Source organism: Capsicum annuum, chromosome 3 (assembly GCF_002878395.1).
Source record: "Capsicum annuum cultivar UCD-10X-F1 chromosome 3, UCD10Xv1.1, whole genome shotgun sequence".
NCBI classification, from domain to species: Eukaryota; Viridiplantae; Streptophyta; class Magnoliopsida; order Solanales; family Solanaceae; genus Capsicum; species Capsicum annuum.
The window spans coordinates 236,651,432-236,674,730 of NC_061113.1; the positions used below are offsets into that span (position 1 = coordinate 236,651,432).

The window sequence follows — 23,299 nt, forward strand, 5'->3', positions numbered from 1 at the left end:
CAACTTTGATCAGCTAAGGTCAAAGCTTCATTAAAATGTGATTAAATTAATTGAGATGTAAACTGTAATTTTTTAAAAAAAATTAATTTTTTAAAAAGTGCTCGTTCCCCCATTTTCGTATCTTCCAATGTTTCTTTTTCTTTTTCCCTATCTTCTTCTTCTTATTTTTTTCTCTCTCATTTTTCTCTTCTTCTTTTTCTTTCTCTTTTCATTTTGTTCTTTCTTTTTTTAATTTTCATGGACTATCTTTATAAAAAAAAAAAAAATTGAAAAGTTTGAGAAGAAATTTTTTGATTTTTTGTAAAAATCAATGAAGAAATAATTTAGAAATTCAACAACTACGACAGTTGCTTCAGCAACTACGAGAGTTTCTTCAGCAACAGTTACTTCAGTAACTACGAGAGTTGGTTCAACAACTACGAGAGTTGTTTCAGCAACTACGATAATTGCTGCAACAACTACTATTAGTTGTTGTGTTACAGTAATTATGGAAGTTGCTGCAGCAACTTCGATCTTTGTGTAAATATGAGGTAGGAATCTTTGTGTAAATAATAAAACTTGAGGGTTTTAACATTAGTGTCATTAACACTAATCTTAAAATTATCACCTCTACTCAATATTTAAGATTTGTGCTACTCTTTTTTAATTTTAAAATTTTTTTGTCACCCTTGATTAATTTGCCCAGTCGAGTTGGAGGATGGTGTTTTCTTTGAAAGTGAGACTTATCCAAGTCTATAGAGTTGTAACTTCCGAAATGTCAAGATCAATAACAGTGAATAAGTGGACATATCAAAACAGAGGAGCAACGTGTGTAAGTTTAAGCCTTGTTGATTTAATCGACTGTCTTAATCCTATACCTTGGATATTGTTATCAAAGAATACGAGCGAAACATTGAAAATAAATGGTGTACTCCCAAGTGTAGTTGTCAAACAAAATGAAGTGAAATTTCGAAGCATTCTTTCTGCGCAGGCGCGCTGCTTCAAATAAAGAGAGATACTCACATAAATTGCATGCTTTACATTCATTACCCAAAAACTAAAGCTGCTCTATGCTTTCCTCAGTTAGTCATTCTGATATGCACAAAATGTCAACAACCTATCCCAAAACAAGATGTCCTATAGTATTAGGAACAATATTTTCATACTTCTCCCCTATTAGTCTGCAGTGCCACATGTCCTTCCAAGTGGTGGTTCGCAATCTTCTAAAGCCCAAGAAAAAAGAGAGCATAGGAATCCCCCTAAAGACTATCACAGCTCTGTTAAATCAGTGTTATGAAAGAGTGTATATTAGAAGCAGCAGGTATAGTAAGTATCAGCAGATAACGGAGGAAACAGTGAGTGGGTATGGATAAGTATTGGCATACTGGAAGGATATAGTATGGCCATTAATAAGAGGCTTTCCATCATTGACCAGACAATCATCAAAACGTAGACGCTTGAAAATGCGAGGATTAATAAGGCGAGCAGAGCTGAACCAGCCACATTTCAGATGAATACTGGAGATGTCACAGCCCGTAACACAGACGTTCATGATCTCCACTGTGTAAGTGGGTATTCCACTTGGTAGAGGTGCTGTGGGTCCTTGATTTATAACTATATCTGATTTTGAACACTTGTCACCCCATATCCGGTTTGTTTCCACTTCATTCCCTGCACCAAAAGCCAATTCCACATAATGACAAACTAGTAAAACAACTATAGCAGACCTATTCTTTGTCCTTTTCTAACTAGTTGCTTTATTGTTTCCCCTTTCCACATCAATAGGAACTTGAGCATTAATCGGTGAAATAAATGAGTACTTATACTTGTAAAAGAGGAAATGTACAAGAGAATTCAGTATATGTATTATTCTATGATATTATTTATTTGTTTGGTAGGATTTTGAGTTCATGTATAATTAATAAAATTATGATAATAGTAATATAATGATTATTTATATATTAATAAGCATGGTCAAAGAAAGATATACCAAATCTAAGCAACGGATAAGAAATAATTTTGACTTAAATAACCAATATCGATATCATTAATACATTTTATTCGCTCTTATTTTTATACATTCTACCAATCGAGCTAGAGTTCAAGTTTTACACACCATCATTATAAGTAAATTTTAGGATCATTTAGAAGATATCTACATGTATGTCTTTTTAAATGTAAAATCTGAAATGTTAAAAATAGATATATTATCTATTAAAACAGTAATCTAACTAATTGAGGCCTAGAACATAATTAAACAACCTAAACCTGTTAAAGGAGCATAGGTCATTCCGTCAAGATAAATTAAGCCTTTTAGTGATGTTGATTGAGATTGAACGTCCAAAGAAAGGGACGTAACAATCAGAACTGCTGCTATAGGGAATTGAGGTATTTGAATTATTTTTCCCTTACAAAATATCTTTAATGGCATGGACAGCAATGTGTGCACGTGAAGCACAGAGCAAATACACCATTATGAGCAAATATATAGAGCAGTGATAGAAACAAGAGCTGCTAATACTCTTTTAATACCATACCAATTGGTAATACTAGCTAGCTACCCATTTTATTTTTCCCTGTTTAGATGAAATAAATGCAAACCGAATAAAATTATTTAAACTTTTTTGAGTCAAGAAAGAATCGTTTGGAAAGTGATATTACATATCTGGCACGAGACATAGACTTTTAAGCAGAAAATTAGAAAAATACTGAAGTAGCAGTAGCAGTTTCTCAGATTATGTAAAAATTGCATGCAAAGCAATATATGTTACCAGAGCAGAAACTAATAAGGCAAACGAGTAACTTTGCATTTATATACTTTGTCCTCTTCTTCTTTTTGCCCTTTCAATTAGTTTAAACATTTGTTGCCCTGACCTTTCAAAAAAATCAACGGGGAGTGTCGGATTTACCAAAAGAAAAATAATTATATTTTTGGAGAATTCGATACGGATATAACATAAAAAATGAAGAGTATATTTAAATCTTTTCCTCAACGTTTGGGTAGCTATGACAAATATATTGCCCTTCCAATTAGTTTAAACCAATGTTGCTCGAACTTTTTTCAACGGGTGTGTGTCGGATTTTCCAAAAACTCAAAAAAACTTGTTGGATTTTCGGAGAATCGGACACGGAGGTAGCGTCAAAAATAAACACTCCATTAAAATCTTTTCCTCAACTTTTGGACAACTACTAGTATTTTCCAAAACTTGTTGGATTTTTGGAGAATCCGACACCGAGGCAGCGTCAAAAATGAACACTCCATTAAAATCTTTTCCTCAACTTTTGGACAACTACTAGTATTTTTGAAGAATCAGACACACGGATGCAACATTGAAAATGAAGAGTCTTGTTTGAATCTTTTCCTCAAGTTTTGGGTAGCTATGACAAATATCTTGCCCTTTCAATTAGTTTAAACCAATATTGCTCCTACTTTTCTTAGCGGGTGCGTGTCGGACTTTCCAAAAACTTCAAAACTGGTTAGATTTTTGAAGAATCCGACACGAAGGCAGCGTTAAAAATGAACACTCCATTAAAATCTTTTCCTCAACTTTTGGGTAATTGAGAATAAGATACGAATGCAACATCGAAAACAAAGGCTCCATTAAAATCTTTTCCTAAATATATTGTAATGTAGGTATAAGACCAATAGACACGAGAAAACAAGAACTGACGTGCGCCACCTAGAAAGCAAAAAAATGTACAGTAAACCTGAGCATACAGAAGGCTGCCTGCCTACTACTGGGCTGTCTAAGGACCCCGTACGTACGTTAAAGCAGAAAAAGTGGGGATTTCATACTGCAAACATAAAAAATTCAAATCATTTTTGTCTTTTGGAATTTGGACTAACCTTGATTATGAAGAAGCTTACGATGAACACCAAAATTTGTGTTTCCAGTAACAGCTGAATTTGCTTCCGCCATAAAATTGGGATCAATAAGTCTGCCTGAAATCAACGAAATAAATGAAAATCTAAAGCTATAGCCGTTTACAATATTTAATGTGCATAATATTGTAGCTCAAAAAAGCTAGCTAATCTAATAGTATCTAATAATAAATAAATAATGGAGATCCTCGTGTGCTCATAAACATACCTAAAAAAATCAATGCAATAATACATAAACATCTTCTGGATGACTCTGAGCTCATTACTGCTATATGCTTCGATTCCGAGTGAATGATGAAGTTTCCGACTCACTGAGTTGACTCGCTGGTTCAGCTGACGGCGAAACTTTACAGAGAGATTGAAAATGAACTGTTGAATCAGCTGTTACTCGGTCTTTGACTGTAAATCACACAGAGAAAAAGGGCAAAGTGATATGAGAGATGCATGAAATGACTAGATAAACTCTGAAACACAAAAAGTAGAGTTGACATAAAGCAAATATATATCTGTAGCATAACATATTTTTTTTGAGAAATGCAAAATTACATCAAATCAATAGAAGCGCCGATAACAAGAAGAAGAAGAAGAAGAAAGTGAGAAACTAACAAAGACCTATTAAGCAGTTGACTTATATAGAATGAAAAAGGCAGACTCACGAGAATACTTTAATAATAACACAAAAAACGTAGCCTAAAAATGTGGAAATCGACGGTGATTTGCTTTCCGCTATCAAAAGGAGAAAATAGAAAGCTATAATAAATTCTCGAACTCCTATCAAACTCATCAGAAAAGGAAATTTTCCCGACAGTTTACTATTTTCTCCACTGGAATCAAACAGTTTGCTATTTCCAATATTTTTTTTTTGTTCAAAAGCCATTAATGAGAAAGTAGAATCAAATCAAAGTTATACATACAAAGATGAAGACCGAGAGGCGGAAAAGGCGGATGAATGAATAGAGACAAAAATGTGCAGCAGCAGAGTTTGCAAAAGCAAAAGCAGGTGAAAGCTAAAATAAGCTCTTTTTTCTGTGAGTCTTCAATGAGACAAACAACGCCAGAAAATACTAAAAGAGTGGAAACACAAAAGAAAAAGGAGTATATGCATATGAATGAATTAATGTGTAGAGATTTTTTATCACCTTGTTTGGATGATCATTCACATACACATGTACGGTACTTTGTTGATGGAGCTAGCAAGCTGGGCGCACACACACACACTGATGCTGCTGCAGAGACTGCAGACAGAGAGAGTGGAAATTAAAGAGCGATTTAGAGAGAGACGCGTATAGTACTGTGTAGAGTGTGAAAGTTATACATGCATTTGTGTGTATAGAGAGAATGAATGTGTGTGTGTGTGTGTGTGTGTGTGTGTGTGTGTGTGTGTGTATGAGAATTTACCAGTGAAAGAATGAATAAAAGAATGCAATCTGTTTTTTTTTTTTTTTTTGCATAATAGATAAACCATGGTCTATCTTTCCTTTTTTTAGTTTTAAAAAAAATGACTGACTTAAATTTTTTGTAAAACTTTAATTTTTATTTTTTATTTTTTATTTTGTGATCATAAGATTAAAAGGTATTTTAATACATTTCATATAACTTTAATTCAACATAAAAAATTTTAAAGTATTTTTTATTTTTTAAAATTTCCTATCAAGTTAAAACAGATCGTTCTTTTTGAAAACGGGGAAAGTAACAGATATGCATGCTTTTTAACTTGACCTTGATGTATATCTATAACCTTCAATTTTAGATGATCACAAGTAGACACTTAAATAAACTTACATAAAAGAACAAGTAGACATATCCGTCTTATTATGTGACATAGGCTTTGTTTGGCAATGCAAATAATAATTTTTTGAAATTAAAATTGGAGTTGGAGCTAAAAATGGAGTTGGTGTTATATTTGATCATGAATATAAAATTAATCTGTATTTTGAAATTTTGTTAGAGATTAAATAGGAGTGAGAAAAGTGAAATAATTTTCATGATCAAATACAATTATTTTCACTAAAGTGAAATATTTTTTTTAGAAAAAATAAATAAATTTATGACCAAACACTTGCATAATATATGTAGGACGTCATATAGGATCTAAATTGATCACATGAAATATCATATAGAACATATACATCTATTTATTTAATTTTATTTAAATTTAAATATATTAAAAGAGATAAATGAAAGTTGAAATCAAATTAATGGGCTATTATGATTTTTCCCCACGGAATGGGAAATGTTTGTGGATAGGAAAGGAGATAAATGGAAGTAAATGGCCGTTGTTGTAGCATGCTTAACAAATGAAATTTCCACGCGGTAGATGAGCCGTGGTTAGGACGAACCAAAATCTACCAAATTTTTCCTCTTTTAGGCCTACAATTAGTTCAATCCTTTTAATACATTATTACTAATAAAGTTGATAATTATCCCACCAGTTAATTAAATTCAAGTAAAGTAAGGTTCACTTGAAAAGAAATATTCCTTCAATATGAAGTTTGGATTTGAAATCGACACAAAATTTTGATTTCGTCAGATCTTAAATTCTCCAACAGAAAAATAAAATTTTAAATTTTAAATTTAAATTTTATTTTGTTAAAAAAAATATATAATTTGACTCATAAGTTTATATTTTATCAACAAAAAAAATGATTTATAATTTTTGTTTTTTACAAAAACAGATGCATGGTCAATGTGAAGAGATTGTTCGAACCATGTTTAAGGATGGGGTAATTTCATTCATGATCACTTAATTTTATATCTATTATGAAAAAATTACTTTTCTTTTATTCATTTCATCCATCATTTAACCGTGTCGATTACACAAAAGTCACATTTCTTTTATTTATTACACAAAAGTCACTTTACTTTATTCCGGTCATCATAAAAGTCGTTATGACCGGATTTTATAATAATCTCATCGAAAAAATGATGTGGCAACCGTAATTAGCTCTTAATTTTAATTTAATAGTATAATATATTACACATATCTTGACCTTTTTTATATATGCCCAACCTGATTTTCCTTATGGATTATATAACGGAAGAATATCAATTCCTCAATAGAGTAGGTACCTAGTGAAGACTATTTTCATTAAAAAAAAAAAAATTGATTGATATTTTTATAAAACATTTCATAATATTACATTAATCTGTCAAAAAAGTGCATTGAAAAAAAAAAAGTGATAAACAAGCTAAATTCTTCAAAATGCATAAAATAGAAACACATTTCATTCATTTCATCCATGGTCATTTAACTTTGTATCTATTACACAAAGGTCACTTTTCTTTCATTCATTATACAGAAATCATTTAACTTTACTTCGACCATCACAAAAGTCACTATAATCGACTTTTACAATAATTTCATTAGAAAAATAATGTGACAACATTAATTAGTTCTTTATCTTAATTTAAGTGAATATATAATATATTTTTCATATCTTGACCATTTTTATATGTGCATAACCCAATTTTTCTTATGAATTATTTAGTGAAAGAATATCAATTTCTTAATAGATTAGATTATCTAATGAAGACTATTATCATAAAAAAAAAATTTGGTTGATATTTTTATGAAACATTTTATAATATTGCATTAATTTGTCAAAAAGGTGCATCGAAAAAGAGTGATAAACAAGATAAATTCTTCAAAACAAATAAAATAGAAATAAATGTATGATATTATCTTTTAAAAAAATTATTTTAATTCTTTGAAGATAAATAAACATGCTAAAGAAATTTTGTTAATTGTGTCATTGAATAAGTATTGTCAAAATTTGTACAAATAATGTTATATTAACAGTTTTATTAATAAAAGTTATAAAATATAAGTACTTTAATCGATAAAGAAATTATAGGATATCTAATTTTTATATTTATCAACTAAATTAATTAAACAATATATAATTTATCAGAATTTAAATATTATAATAAAAACTTTTAAGAGAACTAATCGATTAGTCAAATAATTAAAAATACAAAGACAAACTCAATAAAAAGAATAGTTTATCATATTATTATGATACACCGAATGCAAAGACCCAAGTGACAAGAAAAGGAATGTATGAAAAAAAAATTATCAACTACATGTCACAAATTTTTAAAAAATCATCAACTACATGCCATAATATTAGAGAAAAAAAATAATTTATCAACACATGTCTCAACTTTAGAGGATTTTAAGAGTATATAAGTATAACTTTATTTCATAAAAATATCAATCATTTTTTTTTTTTTATGAAAATAGTCTTCACTAGGTAGCCTGATCTATTAAGAAATTGATATTCTTTCGTATATAATTCATAAAGAAAATCGGGTTGGGCGCATATAAAAAAAGATCAAGATATGTGTAATATATTATATTTTTAAAAATTAAAATTAAGAGCTAATTAACGTTGCCACATCATTTTTTCGGTGGAATCATTGTAAAATTCAGTCATAGTGACGTTTGTGATGGCCGGAGTAAAGTAAAGAGACTTTTGTGTAATGAATAAAAGAAAAGTGACTTTTGTGTAATAGACACAAAGTTAAATAGCTCTGGATGAAATGAACGAAAGAAAAATAATTTTTGCGTAATAACTACAAAGTTTAGTGACCATGATTGAAATTTTCCCTTGAACATTTGTAATTACAAATAATCAAAAAAAATTATTTATAAAAGAAATTTGAAGATACATGATTTATTAATTCAACATCTTACGGCATTTTGCTACATTCTTTATGAACTACGTTTGTTCATTTGATAAGATTGTATAAGAAAAACTTTTGATAACTTTCATAAATTATGAGTTTTTCATGTTTATAAGAAAAAACCTACATCTTAAGAAATCAAAATTACATATGTATGGGAAAAAATAGAATTGAGGGCATGTGACACCCGCCAAGAGAGTCGCGGTAGATGCATAGTCCTGAGGGGCACTTTCGAAAAATCAAAACCACCATTTCGGGCATGGAAAGGTTCAACAAAGTGCCCTCTCAGCGGTGTAGCGGATAGAGCTAGATGAGACAGACTCTGTCAGAATACTTAAAAACATAGACGAACCCATGTCAAGTTAAGTGGCACGAGGTTGCTAGCTAGCACCACCTCCAACCGACGGGATGCGTGGCGCACCTGCAAATCCCATAGTCCTTTAGGGCATTATTGTCAAATTGTGATTGGCCAAGGCCAAAAGTTATATAGTTGTCTCCCATAATTGTTATGGATTGGCTCCTCATAGTTCTTACTTGGTCTCCAAGTTTTTCTTTACTCTTGATTTTCACCATAGTTAAGTCGTTAGTGCTAGTTAAATAGGCATCTTGAATAACTTAGACTAGCTCTCAATTGCACTCGCTCACTCAAATTTCTTTGCATCACTTTTTTGCTCTGTTTTGTTCGTAAATAATAATTTCTTTTCACATCACTTAAGATGGAATAACTAATAAGTCGAATCTAAAATAAGGTTGAATAAAATGTGTGTTTTTGAATCACTTACAAATTTAATTATATCAAATCAATGTAAACAACCTAATCACGAATCATTAATTTAACTTATATCAACCTAATTTGAAATCATACCTAATCGCGAATCATAATTTTAATTTATATCAACCTAATCTGAAATCATAATTTAAAATTGTATCCACACGAGCTCTAAGAAAATCAATTTAAGAACTTATAAAATTAATAACAATTAAAAAATTGCATAAATAAATAGTATATATATATATATATATATATATATATATATATCCAAGATGATGGTGTATAAGTTGTAATTTATATCACTTGCCTCGTTAAAAAATCAAATTTGTTTTAGAGTAATAGCATAACCCATAACCTCCTTAATTATTTTTTCTTACATTAATACCACTCAGACACGATGCATTTATAAATTTTATTAATAATAATTAAGAAAAATCCCCAACAAGAAAGATTTAAGGAAGGCCACAGTTGACCTTACTAATTGTAGTAAAGAATAAACTGTTTCCTAATAACCAGCATAAAAAATAAGAATTTAAAACGATTACGTATTTATGGTTATTATACATAATTACTAAAGCGTCATTTGTTTTTAATGGAGGTCTGAATCTGAATGGTTCAGACTCCAGTTCATCAAGTGCATTTTTTATTTTTAAATCTGCCTTTTAATATGTTTGAAATTCTTTGAATTAGTCAGATATGAAAAAAAGTTTATTTTTAAATCTGTCTCTTAATGTGTTCAGACTCTTTCTAAAACTAATATATTCCCTCAAAAATCTCTCACTTTGTTATTTTCCTCTATATATACATGTAAAATGAATTAAAATAACTTAATTTATTATCAAATGAATTATAATGCAATGGATTATAATACTAATAATTCACGTATTGAATTATTTATTTTCCTCTCTCATTTGACAATTATTTGTTTTTCTCTCGCTTTGTTATTAAAAATATTGAACTATTCTAGTAATTCTAACTTACACCTCAAAACTCTCTCACTGTTGTAGTAATGCATTTTATGATTACATCTTATCACAATAATTTTTAATCGATATATCTTTTTTTAATAATTTTGATAGTTCACTGATTATATTTAACATAATTTATTTATTTATATTTTTAATATTTTAATTATCACTCAAATAATATTTGTTATTTAAGTTAATACTTTATCTAAATATTTTTTCATATAATATAAGATTTTATTACTTTTAAAATTTGAATTGCATATTTATTATAAATAGATAAATAAATTATATATATTCAGATGTTAAAAAAACAAACAGTCTTAATCATTAAGTATTCGGATCTAAAAATAATATCTTAATAATTTAGACATCCATTCAGATTTAGACGTCTTAATCTTAAAAACAACAAATGCACCCTAATACTCTATAATGATATTATAATCAAATAGTCTAACGTAGTGATTAAAAAAATTAAAAGGCATGGAGGTCTTTCATTTTTAAGAAAATTAAAAAAGGCGGTCGCCTTAGGCCCCCAAATTTTGGGGACCTCATTTTTTTTAAATAATAATAGATAACAGATTTTAAAAAATATTAAATATTATTTATAGAAAAATAAATTTTTTATATAAAAAAAATTTAGAAGGAGTTTGATATATCTGGTCCAGAGTATCATATCTCAATAAATTAATGTATTGAGTATATTATAATTGAAAAAGAATTATTACATAAAATCAATTATGTAATTTTAAAACTAGACTTTATAAACATAATTATTTTTTCTTAAAAATTAAAGGCCTTCATTCGATTTTGGCCTTAGGCCACAAATTTGCTCTGAGCCACCCCTGAATCTGACACTCTTGTCTCCTATTTGTCCCTTATGCAATGTCACCGAAGATAGTGAGCAGTTTTTACTTATCCTTTATGAGAGGGTGCCTTTGTTGTGGTTAACTAGAGAAAAACTCTTCGTATTCGTTGTTCTCGTTGATGTATCATGCTTCTGAGTAGCCTTCCTTAACCGTGTTACGTGTCCAGAGGCAGATTTCATCCCACACAATATTAATTCTCTCTCTTTTTTATTTCTCACCCAACGTATAGAATTCGTATTATGATGCGATTAAATTTGAATTTACATATTACAGATTTTATTTTTGGGGTGATACTCCAACATGATTTTTACCATTTCTAGGAGCTTGACTCCAACAATGATTTTCTATACTAACATTTCACTATTTTTTTGAGATAATAATAATATCCGAATCAACTTACACGTACTTTGATAATAACATTAACATATCACTAAAATAATTAAAAATTTGAAATATATATTCTTATATCATATTTTACTCATTTTTAATAATACTTTACCTATAGCATCCATTAATATTACATTATACTATTTGTAAATTTATCTCAAGCTAATAATTTTACGTCTTACTCGAACGATGAGTCCGGTAAAGAAGCTCTCTCCATCTAAATTTGTTTCTCATATATATATATATATATATATATATATATATATATATATTACATATTTTTCTTTAAAAAAGCATTAATTACAAGAGAATTTTGACTATTTTAATTTTATTCATCTTTTTGATATAATCTCTCTTAAATAAATCTCTATTTAGGTATTTGTAAATTTTAAGAGCAATTACTATTAAATGATAAAATAAAAAAAAATTATCTTGAACTTCTAAATAATAAATAATTTGAAATAATTAATTTTTAAAATAACGATAAATAATTTGACACAGAAAAATTGTTATCTCCCAAAAAAAACCCACTTGTATATCAAACAAGAAAATCCCAATACAAAGTTGGATTTACCGTTTACCAAAACCAAACAAGCCACGGTGGAAAAGAAATAGAGCGAATACATACATGGTTAGTAGTTAGTAGAGGAGGAGTAATAAAAATGAGCGTGAAGAGAAAGCGAGAGGAGGATATGGAGATAGTGTGGCAAACTCCCGCCAACCCACCCCAACGCCATGACTACATCCACCGTAACGGTACTCCTTTTTTTTTTTTTTTCCCCCTTTTCAGTATTTTCTACTGTCGTTTTCTCTGCAACAAACTTTTATACCTTTTTCTGTTTTAACTTGTGCAGGAATACGATATGTTAAGCCTTACTACTTCGAATTCATCTCTCATGTACTACTACTACCACTACTACTTTCCTCTCGCTTACTCGCTGATTTATTTTGTCATTTTACTAATTAATTCTGTCAAAACCCTAATTAAATTGGTTTTATGATTTCTAATTTGGTTTAAATTGATTTTATTTTTCAGGTGAAGGATCGATGGGCTGGGAAGACGATCGTTGATCTCTTCACTGATGAGTTTAAAGGGAGACCGCGCGATTACTATGTATGTTTCTGCTGATTGTTGCATTTCCTGTATCTGTATTTACTTTATGTGTTTCAATTTGATATATATGTTACATTTCCAGCAGGCTGACTTGTGATGTTAGTATTTTTGAGTAAGAAATTATATGAAGTAGAATTATCTGAGTGGTGATAGCGTGATATTTATAGCTTACGCTGCTTGTGGAACACAACAACAACAAACCCAGTGTATTCCGACAAAGTGGGGTCTGGGGAGGGTAAGATGTACGCAGACCATACCGCTACCTCCGAAGAAGTAGAGAGGTGCTTGTGGAACGTATTTTGGTTAATTTTTATGTATGTAGATAATGCGTCTTCAGAGTCCTGTGTGCAGCTGAATTAGATGGTTTTGACTTGTACTATTATGGAAGACAGTTGTTGATCTCTTCTCTGAAGAATTTAAAGGGAGACCTCGTGATTACTCTGTATGTTGGTGCTAAATTCTTGCACTTTGTGCGTCTTTATTCTGATTTACTCTACGTGTCTTCGAATATGTATGTGTCTTCTAGTAGTTGAATGGTTGCAATTGACGTAATGGTTTGGTGTATGTTACATTGCAAGTAGGCCGAACTGTGATATTAGTTAATAGGAAATTATATGAAGATGAATTATCTGAGTGATGATAGCATATATGTATGGCTTACCCTGCTTGTCTAGAACATTTCCTGATCATTTTTATGTAGCTAATGCATCTTCGAGTCCTGTGTATAGCTGAATTAGATGGTTTTGGTTTGTACTATTATGGAATACAGTTTTTGGTCACTTCTCTGAAGATTTTAAAGGGAGACCTGGTCATTGCTTCGTATGTTGGTGCTAAATTGTTGCACTTCGTCTGTCTGTTCTCTGATTTACTTTATGTGTTGTCGAATATGCACGTGTCTTGTCATACTTGAATGGTTGCAATTAATGTACTGACTTGATATATGTTACATTAACAGGCTGACCTGTGATATTAGTTTTTTTTAATAAGAAATCATATGAAATCTAATTATCTGAATGATTAGCATTATATTTATAGCTTACCCTGCTAGTCGAGTACATTTTTAGTCTTTTTTATGTGGTAAATGTATCTTCGAGTTATAGCTGATTTAGGTGGTTTTGACTTATGTAAGGAATCTGCTGTTAGATCTGGACGTATACAAGTTGATGGACAAAAGGTCCCTGTTTCATATGTAGTTCAGCCATCACAAAAGATTAGCCATTTCCTGCACAGGTTTGTATTTTTCTAGTTCTGGCCTCAGACAATTGTTTATCGACAATAGCCTCCTGCTTGGTTTCTTCCGTGTTCAATCCTTTCATAGATTTTGATTTTTCTTGATTTAACGCATGGTAATGATGGAGTTTAGACTCAGCATCTGCTTTGGTATTTTCTAATTCTGTTTTGTTATGCAATTACGAGAACATGACTAACAAAAGGCTGTAGGCATGAACCACCAGTGATGTCGTGGGATGTCGAAATACTATGTGAAGAACCAGATGTGCTGACAGTTTGCAAGCCTGCTTCTGTTCCTGTAAGCTAATAATGATTCTAATTTTTGTATCTTTGTTTATTGAGAAAGTGATATGCTAAGATTGTTTGGAGTATGTTAAGAGTTAAGACTTGAGATCTTTTGGAACTTTGAAAAAGAACCAATACTTATGCAGTGATGCTATAAATCTGGTCAGCTTGAGTGGACAGATTATATTGTACAACCACTAGATCCATCATGCCATTACTCAAGCACACTTACGAATCTATCAATCCTGAAACTAAAGTGGGAGAATTAGCTGGCATACTGTGGATGTTGCTTATGGACCGTCTATTTTTTCCTTTTTGAATTAGTTTTTACATAAATTATGATGAAGTTTTGAGTTTAGATCCGATATTACCATATTGACGTAAAGAACAGTGGTAAGTTCATGTTATTAATGGTTCACCTCATGTTAAGCTCTTCTATTTCAGATAATGTACAATGCATAACCATGCACCTGTGCTCACGTTTTTTATATTTCCATTTTTCAATTTGATTCACTGATTCTTTATCTAATTATTATGTATTTCCCTTGTTTGCATTACTCGAAACTTCTTTTATCAAGATGACTATAATAAAATCTACTATGTTGGACCCCCACAAAAAGATACTAAGAATTAGGAGAAAAGGTGAACTGCTTATTTTTCTTAATATTGATCAGCAAGGAAAAAGGAAAAAGGTGAATTTCTGTTACTAAAGGATCTGGATCCTGGAAGCCACTATTAATTGTGCTGCCGCAAACACCTGCTTATAATTGTTGGCTCTTAGAAGGTATAGAGAACGTTCTAGTTTAAGAGGTAGTTGTGCATACCACAACTTCTTATAATTTTATATCTTCGCCGCGTAACTCATGTTTGAACTTTGAACTAGCATTACATCATTTTCACATCTAGTTGCTATTGTTTCCCTGTTTCACCATTCATGTTAATAATTTAACATCTTCTCACATATAGGTGCATGAGTCCATGTGGAAATGTTCTTCTATTGGCTTCAATATTTCAAAGACCTAGTAACTTGTGTTTCAGAGTTGACACTTATCCATTCTCCGTTTACACGTTGCAATCACATTTCACTTTCACCACTTGACTGCATGCTTGTGATTTGTTCCTTTTGGAGTACAGAAGGTTAAATAGATTCTCACCATGTTACAACCTTTCAATTATCTAGTATTCATGTTTGTATTGAATCTCTCTACTTCTTCGGAGGTAACGGTGTGAACTGCGTACATCTTACCCTCCCCAGACCCCACGCTGGGGGAATACACTGGGTTTGTTGTTGTTGTTGTTGTGTTGTTGCATGTTTGTATTGAATGGTAACTCTTGTATGATGATAGCGCTATGATTTTTTGCCCTATAATTGTTGTATTTTCCTTGCGTCACCATTCATATGTATAATCCCTTCTTATTTGTAGGTACATCCATGTGGCCAATACCGCAAGAATACGGTCGTTGGTATACTACAGGCCGAGTATGGCTTGGCACCTTTATTTCGTATCCTTTGTTTCCCTAGCAGCAGCAAGGCATACTTTTGTGTCCTGTTCATTATTTCGTCAATTACTTTTCCTTATCTCATCAAATTTAAGCAATTTGTTGTATTTTCTTGACTCTTATGTAAGCGGTTCATCGCCTAGATCGCTTGGTCTCAGGACTACTTATTTTGGCAAGGAGTGCTTCTAGGGCTGACCTCTTCAGGCAACAGGTACATTTTCTGTTTTTATGATTATATTGCAATGAACTGCACAATGACAGATATAATAAAAATGATGGATCTCGAGTGTATCGCTTCTGCTAATCACACATGTTTCTCATTATTGTTTGTCCATGTTGGCGGTGTGAGACCATAGGCTCCAAATATAACCTGCTTTAGTAAGACTCCAACAGCTGTGTGCTCAAGTTATTGTTAAAGAGATGTTAAAAATGGTTCTTTTCAAAAATTTTGACACTGATAGGTGACATACTCATACTAAATGCTTGATTTTACAATCATATTTTATACTCCAGGAGATGAAATTAAGGTTTTTTTTTCTAGTTCTAATAAATGGGGCAGCATATTGCATTGGCGTGTGGCATTTGTAACCTCACTAACCCAACTCAAATTTCTTAATTTTGCTAGCTGTGTCAGGATGCTCTTCTTGAACTAATCTAATTCTTGATTATAGATACTGTCAGCCCTTCCAAAATTCTCTTAAATAAGAGGTTGAATATCTTCCAATTGATGTTGTTTTTTCTTAATGGGGACTATTGTCTGCTTCCTAAAATTCTACAACAGATGTTCTTAAAGATTATTTTGGTATTTTTGCATCAATATCTGAGCACATGAAACACCTGGTGTATAATTGATGTATAGAGTTGATATTTGATCTGTTAACTTGTCTGGGGCAGGGGCAGGACATTGAGCTGCCTTTTTGATTTAGACAGGTTAGCTGTTTTTTTTTTCTGAGGAAAAGATATTGATATGTTTTCTCTATCTTCTTTTTTGATTGTTTTTTTTATCTAATCTTCTCAAGCTATTCAAATTAATTATTAGTGATTTTCTGGGGCATTGAAGGTATTCCAGTGAATCACTCCCAATAGTGGAAATACAGTATGTTATAGGGTTTAAGTTAAGCTTTGTCAGAAGTTTCTTGTTCTATGCAAACATTTTGCACATAACTTTATATGACCCTTTATGAGGTGTAAGTGCATTGTTTGAGAGAAGTACCTTTTATGTTACTTGTAGGAATTTTGGTGGCCTTTCTTGAATTTATTTTTGTCTCCTATTCTTGTTATTTGTCTCAGCTGTGGAACTTCACTGCACTTCTGCAAGTAGAAGTGTAGAGCCTGTTCAGGTTAAAATTAACCCAATTCCAGTTATTTTGACAGTGATAATTTCACGACCTCCATATTTTGCGATCAGTTGCAAAAACTCATTCAGATAAATGTCTTACAGCTCCGAGAACATAGTCATAATGTAGAGTAGCTCCGAATTTCTTCTTTCTTTCTGTTTTAAAGAGTATCAATTGATTTTCTCGTTTGCTGCTAAATTGATCTTAATCGTGGTCGGGAAGGTTAGAGTAGCCTAAGCCATTGGAATTTTGATTTTATACATTGGAAAAATTCGTTTTGTTATTAATAGACTAGGAAGGGGGAAAAGAATAACTGAAAGAAAGGCAATCAATTAGTTATTCGTCAAAGTTTCATTTGTTCAATGACCAGAATTAAACGGGGATATATAGCTCGGAGACGTAGAACAAAAATTGTTTATTTGCATCAAGCTTTCGAGGGGCTCATTCAAGGCTTACTAGAACTATTGGACTCTGAGAACTAGTAAAGTTAAACCAATGTATTTCAGGCTCGGAAATCCATATTTTCATGCAGTAAGCCAATATGTTGCTTGATTCCATCCTTCGATTCCTCTAGGCTGGTCCGCGTTCTATTGAATATTAACTAACCAGCTGTTTCTAAAGCCTCATTAAGCACACTTTTTTTTTCAGATAGAATCAGGAGAAGTGCAGAAACGGTATATTGCGAGAGTACTTGGAGTATTCCCGGATAAGCAGGTATTCATTGTAAAAGCCAGGCTGTTCATCTCGCCATTCACTTCACTCCTCTTTTGCTAGCTCCCCCCCCCCAACTCTCCCTGAAAATGGCCTTTTTTGACTTGTTCTTCTTTTCTTTCTTAGCAAATTGTGAATGCTAATATCAATTACAATGCTCGAGAAGGGAGGAGCACAGTTGAGGTAAGATGTTTCCTTGAAGTGTGCATATTACTAGTGCCTGGTGACTCTTTCTTATGAATTTGCTCTTTTAGCTTTTGTCTCTTGTTTATAAGATTTAACTCCTGCATAGAGCATGTCTTGCATTGTTGTGTTGGAACATACAAACATACAATTTAACAATCTGGAAGGGGCTTCCTTTAGGACTCAAAGCTTTCTTTTCGGCTGGATAATGGTTGAATGCTGCACATATATGGCTTAATGATTTTAAACTTTTTCTCATTCAGTATCTATGTTTAGAACTAAATGGCAACAGATATTCTTAAAAGAGAAGTTACGTTTGCGCCCTGCCTCTTCCCGATGCCCCAACTTCCTGTTTGGTGACTACAGATTGGGCAGGCGGATGGAAGGATTTTAGTACCAAAAAGTTATAAAGAGAAGATTGTGTCTGCTTTATAGAGATTAGGTGCTCCAACTTTGTTGATGGAAATCGTACAAAGAGAAGTTACATTTGTTCCCCTGCCTCTTCCCCATTCTTGTTGCAGTAGCATAACATAATGACTGCAAATTTTCCAGTAGCTGAGCTAGTTCCCAGAAAACTTTTAACGGGTTCGTTTTGCCCCCTATATTTTCCATCCTTAAAATTCAGAATTATTAGTCTATCACTAAATGATAAAGACTCGAATTATATTTATCCACAATATTAACCTGGCTAATATGCTTATTCTTACATGTCACTTTTCCACCAGTTTATGTCACAAAGTCGAGGAAAATTAAAAATTCAAACCAGAACAACATTTTAGAAGACAAAATCTGAGAAGGTTTCTACCCCAAATGAACACACATCATATGTTTCTCTTAGCTTTTACGGATTGTTATTTAGTTCCGACATCTGAAATTATTTTTGCTTCTGTACGTTGTTGCTATTTGAAGTTTCTGTAGTCATTTTGGAGCCTAAGTGAATTGATGTTCTTATCTTGCAATATCTTTTCCTCTGCAATTTTTCCTACTAGCAGCAGCTCAGTTTCTGAGAAATGTGTTTGCCCTTTTTCATTGGGTGGGATGATCATGTCCCAACATATCCACTCGGGGAGATCCAATGCAGGGCTGGATGTAAAGCAGCAATTTTTTTCTTGTAATTGTGTTGTTCCCACTATGTGGGAATATACTGGGTTTGTTGTTGTTGTTGTTGTTGTTGTGTCTTGTAATTGTGTTGCCGAATAGTATTGATTTTCTGCGGGAGTTTCTTCAACCATTTGATTGTGCTTTGGGCTTTGGGAATGGACTTCGTTATGCGGCTTTATGTTTCTTGTTCGATATTATTACTTGCTAATAATCTTGGGCAAATTGTACTAGTAGGTGGGGGATGACCAGGGAAATAGTACTGCTTCACTGAAGGGGAAGGCTGCCTGTACCAATTTTACAAGGATTAGTACCAATGGGAAGCACAGCATTGTTTTGTGCGAACCCGTGACTGGCAGGACACATCAGGTATTTGAAATGTGCTTTTGACAATTTTCTCGTATCATGTATGTCCTTTTATGCGTACTCTTCCCTGAACTAGTCCAAAGAGAAACCTTTCTGCATGTTGTTGAACATCTCTTTGCTCTTGATTATATAATTTTTTGAGTTGAATAATCTTTTTGCTTGAATAACACCTCTGTTTGTCATTCCAGCTCTTAAACTTAACTGTTCTTTTTCATGATCAATAATTAGAATAGTTTTTATTTTTTTGGTTAAATTGCATCTTCAAATGATTCATGTCTTCCATTTTAATGGCCACTTCTATGTAATATTCTTTGGTTGAGGCATTTCTAGTGAATGTGGTTTCTGGAATTTGTGTTGTGTTGGTTTGAGCAATGGAGATTATCTCTTTAAGGATAATTATCTTGTTATACCTGATGAATTTTGCTTTTCAACAGATACGTGTGCATCTACAGTATACAGGTCATCCCATAGCCAATGATATGCTCTACCTGTCTGAATTTGTGTCTATTCGCTCTGCTGAAGGATTGAGTGCAGATAGAGCTGCAGCAAAATTATGTTCCCCTCAGCCCATCTCTCTTGAAAATGGAATTAGTGACACAGGAAATGACTCCAATGAAGATTTCAGCATTGATCCTATGTGTACAAATTGTCCAAATCTTGGTCCGAAAGGGTAAGGATGGTCTCTGTATTGCATAATTCGTGACAGGTCCATACTCGAGTGGATCGTCAACCTTAAGAGTTACTGTCCATACAGGTCGAGGGTCTATAGTGACCCTTAAACTTTGGCAAGTGAACCTGTTAGTCCTCTTAACTATATTTGGATTCAAGGTGACCTCGTACTATTGAAACAACACAATTTGCTTTAGAAGGGGTTATTTGGAGGGTATGTTCATTCTGATTTTTTCTAACCATAAAATACGTTCTGATGTCTGGCAGCCAAGATACATCATCCTTCTTGGCTATATCCAGGTTTGCTACTTAAGCCATTTGTTTCCAAATGAGTGCTCTCTTCTTCTATGCAATTTGGACCTATCAGCTCATCCAAAATAATGATCTTTCTTGTTTTTGTATTCCCCGAACAACTAATATTCTACCTTTTGTTTGGATTTAAGAAATTTTAAGTTCTCGGCTAACACAACATTTGGGTTGTTTTCCACTTAAGGGAACAACACCATTGCTGTACCCTTTCCATGAATCCCTCTGCTTCTAGCCACATGCTCAAATTTAAGGTAACAGCTCTTCCTTTGTCAATGTTAGATAAAGAACAATCAGAAGCCATCTTATCCTAAACACGAAGGTCAAGAACAAACCGCTTTCAAAATAGAGTAAAAGTTGGGCAAGAGAATTCGAGATGACTATAATGCCCACCAAGATCAGTATACAACTATTTGCTAGGGAAAAAGTGGGCAGAAATGTGAAATATGCTATGTTTCAATGGTTCAAGGTCATCTTGGCAGCAGAAAGTCATTAAAACTGACATGCTTACTGGTACTGAGTGTAAAGTTACTAGTGCTCTTTATTCTATATCTACTGAATATTTTCCACAAATCTTCTTTGTTTGCTCATCTAAGATCTTGTCTTCTTTTATGACTAGATGGTTAGTTAGCTGATGGGTCACCCCACGTTTTGGGTTTTTTAGGGCTAGATTGTGAATTGTGGCTACATTAGTCTGGTGGTTTCAGTTGAAAAAGTATAACTTGTGAGCTTGTTCTTGGTTTTGGAAGCCTTTCTCATGTCTCGTTTGATGCTCCTTTTTATTTCAAAATGCAGGTATGAGGGGAATGAAGAGGGTCTATGGCTGCATTGTGTAAAATATTCAGGACCTGACTGGATATATGAATGCCCACATCCAGATTGGGCTTCTCTAAGTTGATACACACTTCCGACATTCATTATATGTCTGATTTAGGAACTTTATTAGGCTCTTGGTGCTTGGTGTCTTGTGCTCCATTCATTGTTGTGCAGCTGTATGTATGTATGCGCTGTTTCCTGGTAATTTCGGGTATGCTGTTTCCTGGAGTTCTGCGAATCTGTTGTTGGGGAGGTACCCATATGGTGTTTTGGGCATCCTATGATGCAGGGTCTGCTTTGAATTTGGATTTGTGGGAGGGGTTTGCGTTAGATGCCTTTCGAGCTCAACTGGTTCATAAACAAGTGTTTGCAGCAATTTTCGAGCAATTAATGGACTTCGTCTTTGTTTGGCTGAGGTGATTTTGTTTCACCTTCTTAATTTATTGGAGTACAGAGAACCTACCCTTTTTATTTGTAAAACTGCAGCATGGAACATTCGGCAGTTGATCAATAACTAGTTTCCTGTTGCAAAATTGCAATATCTGGTAATAATCCTTGATTTTTTTTTTTTATCTTATCCATCTATTGCTTCATTTGGTTGTGTTCTCTTTTTGAAGTTTCTTTTTGTTAGTTGATTAGATGTAAGAGACTAATTAATTCTATAGTGAAGTAAACTTGTATGAATTGAAATGACTGCTGCTTGTGGAGGTTCATGGTGGTTTTGTTGTTCTGGAGATGATGGAAGTTTGTTATAAACATCTCCTGGAACAATTTTCTGTTTTATGAATTTCCGTCCATTTAAATTAAATGTTTACTTTGGTATTTATAATTTGACCCCCAGATGTTGTTATCCTGTCCCTTTCAGTCCTTGAGTTATTCTATTTTGTCCATATTTAGATGAGAATTGGTTAGAAGGGAAGAAAAAGATCTGCTGTCAGTATCATTTTCAATCATCACTCATCCATCAAAATCTCTTTAGTTAAGCCTAGTTGTAGAATTAGCTTAGCTGTAACTCTTTTCCTTTTTTCTTTTATTGGCAAATTATGCTTTTTTTGCATTAGTAACACAAGGCTGTTTATGCTGGTGTTCCTTTCATGTTTTTATCTTCTTATTGAAAGAGGACGTGTTAATTTGAGCCATTATAAAGCAAAGTTCTAATGCTTTTGTAAAGTTTGGATGACATTTTTGAGGTGGTATTCTGCAATCTTGTTAGTCCCTAATATTGAGGAGCCTCACCTATCACTGAAGCTTGTTGCATAAAAAAATATGCCCTAATGACTAGTTACTTCAGATTAGGTACTTGTATGGTGGTGTTCCTTCCATGCTTTTATTTACTTTGTTGAAGAGGAAGTGTTAATTTGAGCCATTTCAGGCTACACCCCTTTTAGCAAAGTTCTAATGCATTTTTAAAGTTTGAATGACATTTTTGAGGTGATATTATGCTTACCTTGATAGTCCCTATACACCAAACCTCAATTCTCCCTGAAGCTTATTTGACTTAATTAGGCCCTTATGACTATTTACTTCAGAATTGGTACTTGTAAATTTTAACTTCTCCAATTACTACAAATTCTAAGACCAAAAAGACAAAAAAAAAAAAAGTACAAACGCTAATGCATGTATTTAGTCTTGTGTATTACTATTACTTTGTTTGATGTATAGTTTTTAGATAATATTGTATTAGTTATACACTCTATTGTGTATTGAGGTGTGTATTATCAATACCTCAAAGTCAATTGTATTAGTAATATAATAGATTCTAATGCATACATTAGCATATGATTAAAAATACAATTACCTCTCAAAACCTTTTTCACATTCTTTCCATCATATTTGAGGAGGTGTTTTGGTAAACAAATATTTCTTTTAAAGAAAAGTATGCAATGTATGTTATTTTTAATATATTAAATCAAATTCAACATAAGAAAAATTTCAGCAAAGTTAATACTATTAACATTATTAATACAAATATTACTAATGCATCATATTTTTTATTATTTTTATACAACTTACCAAACGGCCCGTAACTGCATTAAAAAGTAGGATTAGAGATGCCAAGTTAAGACTCTGAATGAAACGCTAATGCATGTGCCTTTTTTCTCGGAGAGAAAATGAAATGCGGTGGTAGATTGCAAGGAATTTA

At 32.3% G+C, this 23,299-nt stretch overlaps 2 protein-coding genes across 3 annotated transcripts; one reads left to right on the plus strand and one right to left on the minus strand.

Moving 5' to 3' along the window:
* Positions 1-797: 797 nt before the first annotated feature.
* LOC107856006 (TPD1 protein homolog 1-like) lies at positions 798-5,232 on the minus strand. The gene is made up of 4 exons (XM_016701005.2): positions 5,002-5,232; positions 4,071-4,261; positions 3,827-3,922; positions 798-1,650 (listed from the first exon to the last, which is right to left on the minus strand). The coding sequence occupies exons 2-4, from the start codon at positions 4,123-4,125 to the stop codon at positions 1,313-1,315; spliced, it is 489 nt and encodes a 162-aa protein (XP_016556491.1). The 5' UTR covers positions 4,126-4,261; positions 5,002-5,232; the 3' UTR covers positions 798-1,312.
* A 6,880-nt stretch (positions 5,233-12,112) lies between these two features.
* On the plus strand, positions 12,113-21,728 carry LOC107856013 (RNA pseudouridine synthase 7). Of its 2 annotated transcripts, none has more exons than XM_016701013.2 (12): positions 12,113-12,297; positions 12,396-12,439; positions 12,578-12,655; positions 13,785-13,885; positions 14,096-14,183; positions 15,595-15,673; positions 15,799-15,881; positions 17,656-17,721; positions 17,845-17,901; positions 19,237-19,368; positions 19,800-20,035; positions 21,136-21,728. In XM_016701013.2, the coding sequence occupies exons 1-12, from the start codon at positions 12,204-12,206 to the stop codon at positions 21,236-21,238; spliced, it is 1,161 nt and encodes a 386-aa protein (XP_016556499.2). In that variant the 5' UTR covers positions 12,113-12,203; the 3' UTR covers positions 21,239-21,728. The 2 variants fall into 2 exon arrangements, with proteins under 2 accessions (XP_016556499.2, XP_047265522.1); XM_047409566.1 differs by lacking the exon at positions 21,136-21,728 and adding an exon at positions 20,623-20,853 and having other exon boundaries at positions 12,130-12,297.
* The last annotated feature ends 1,571 nt before the right edge of the window (positions 21,729-23,299 follow it).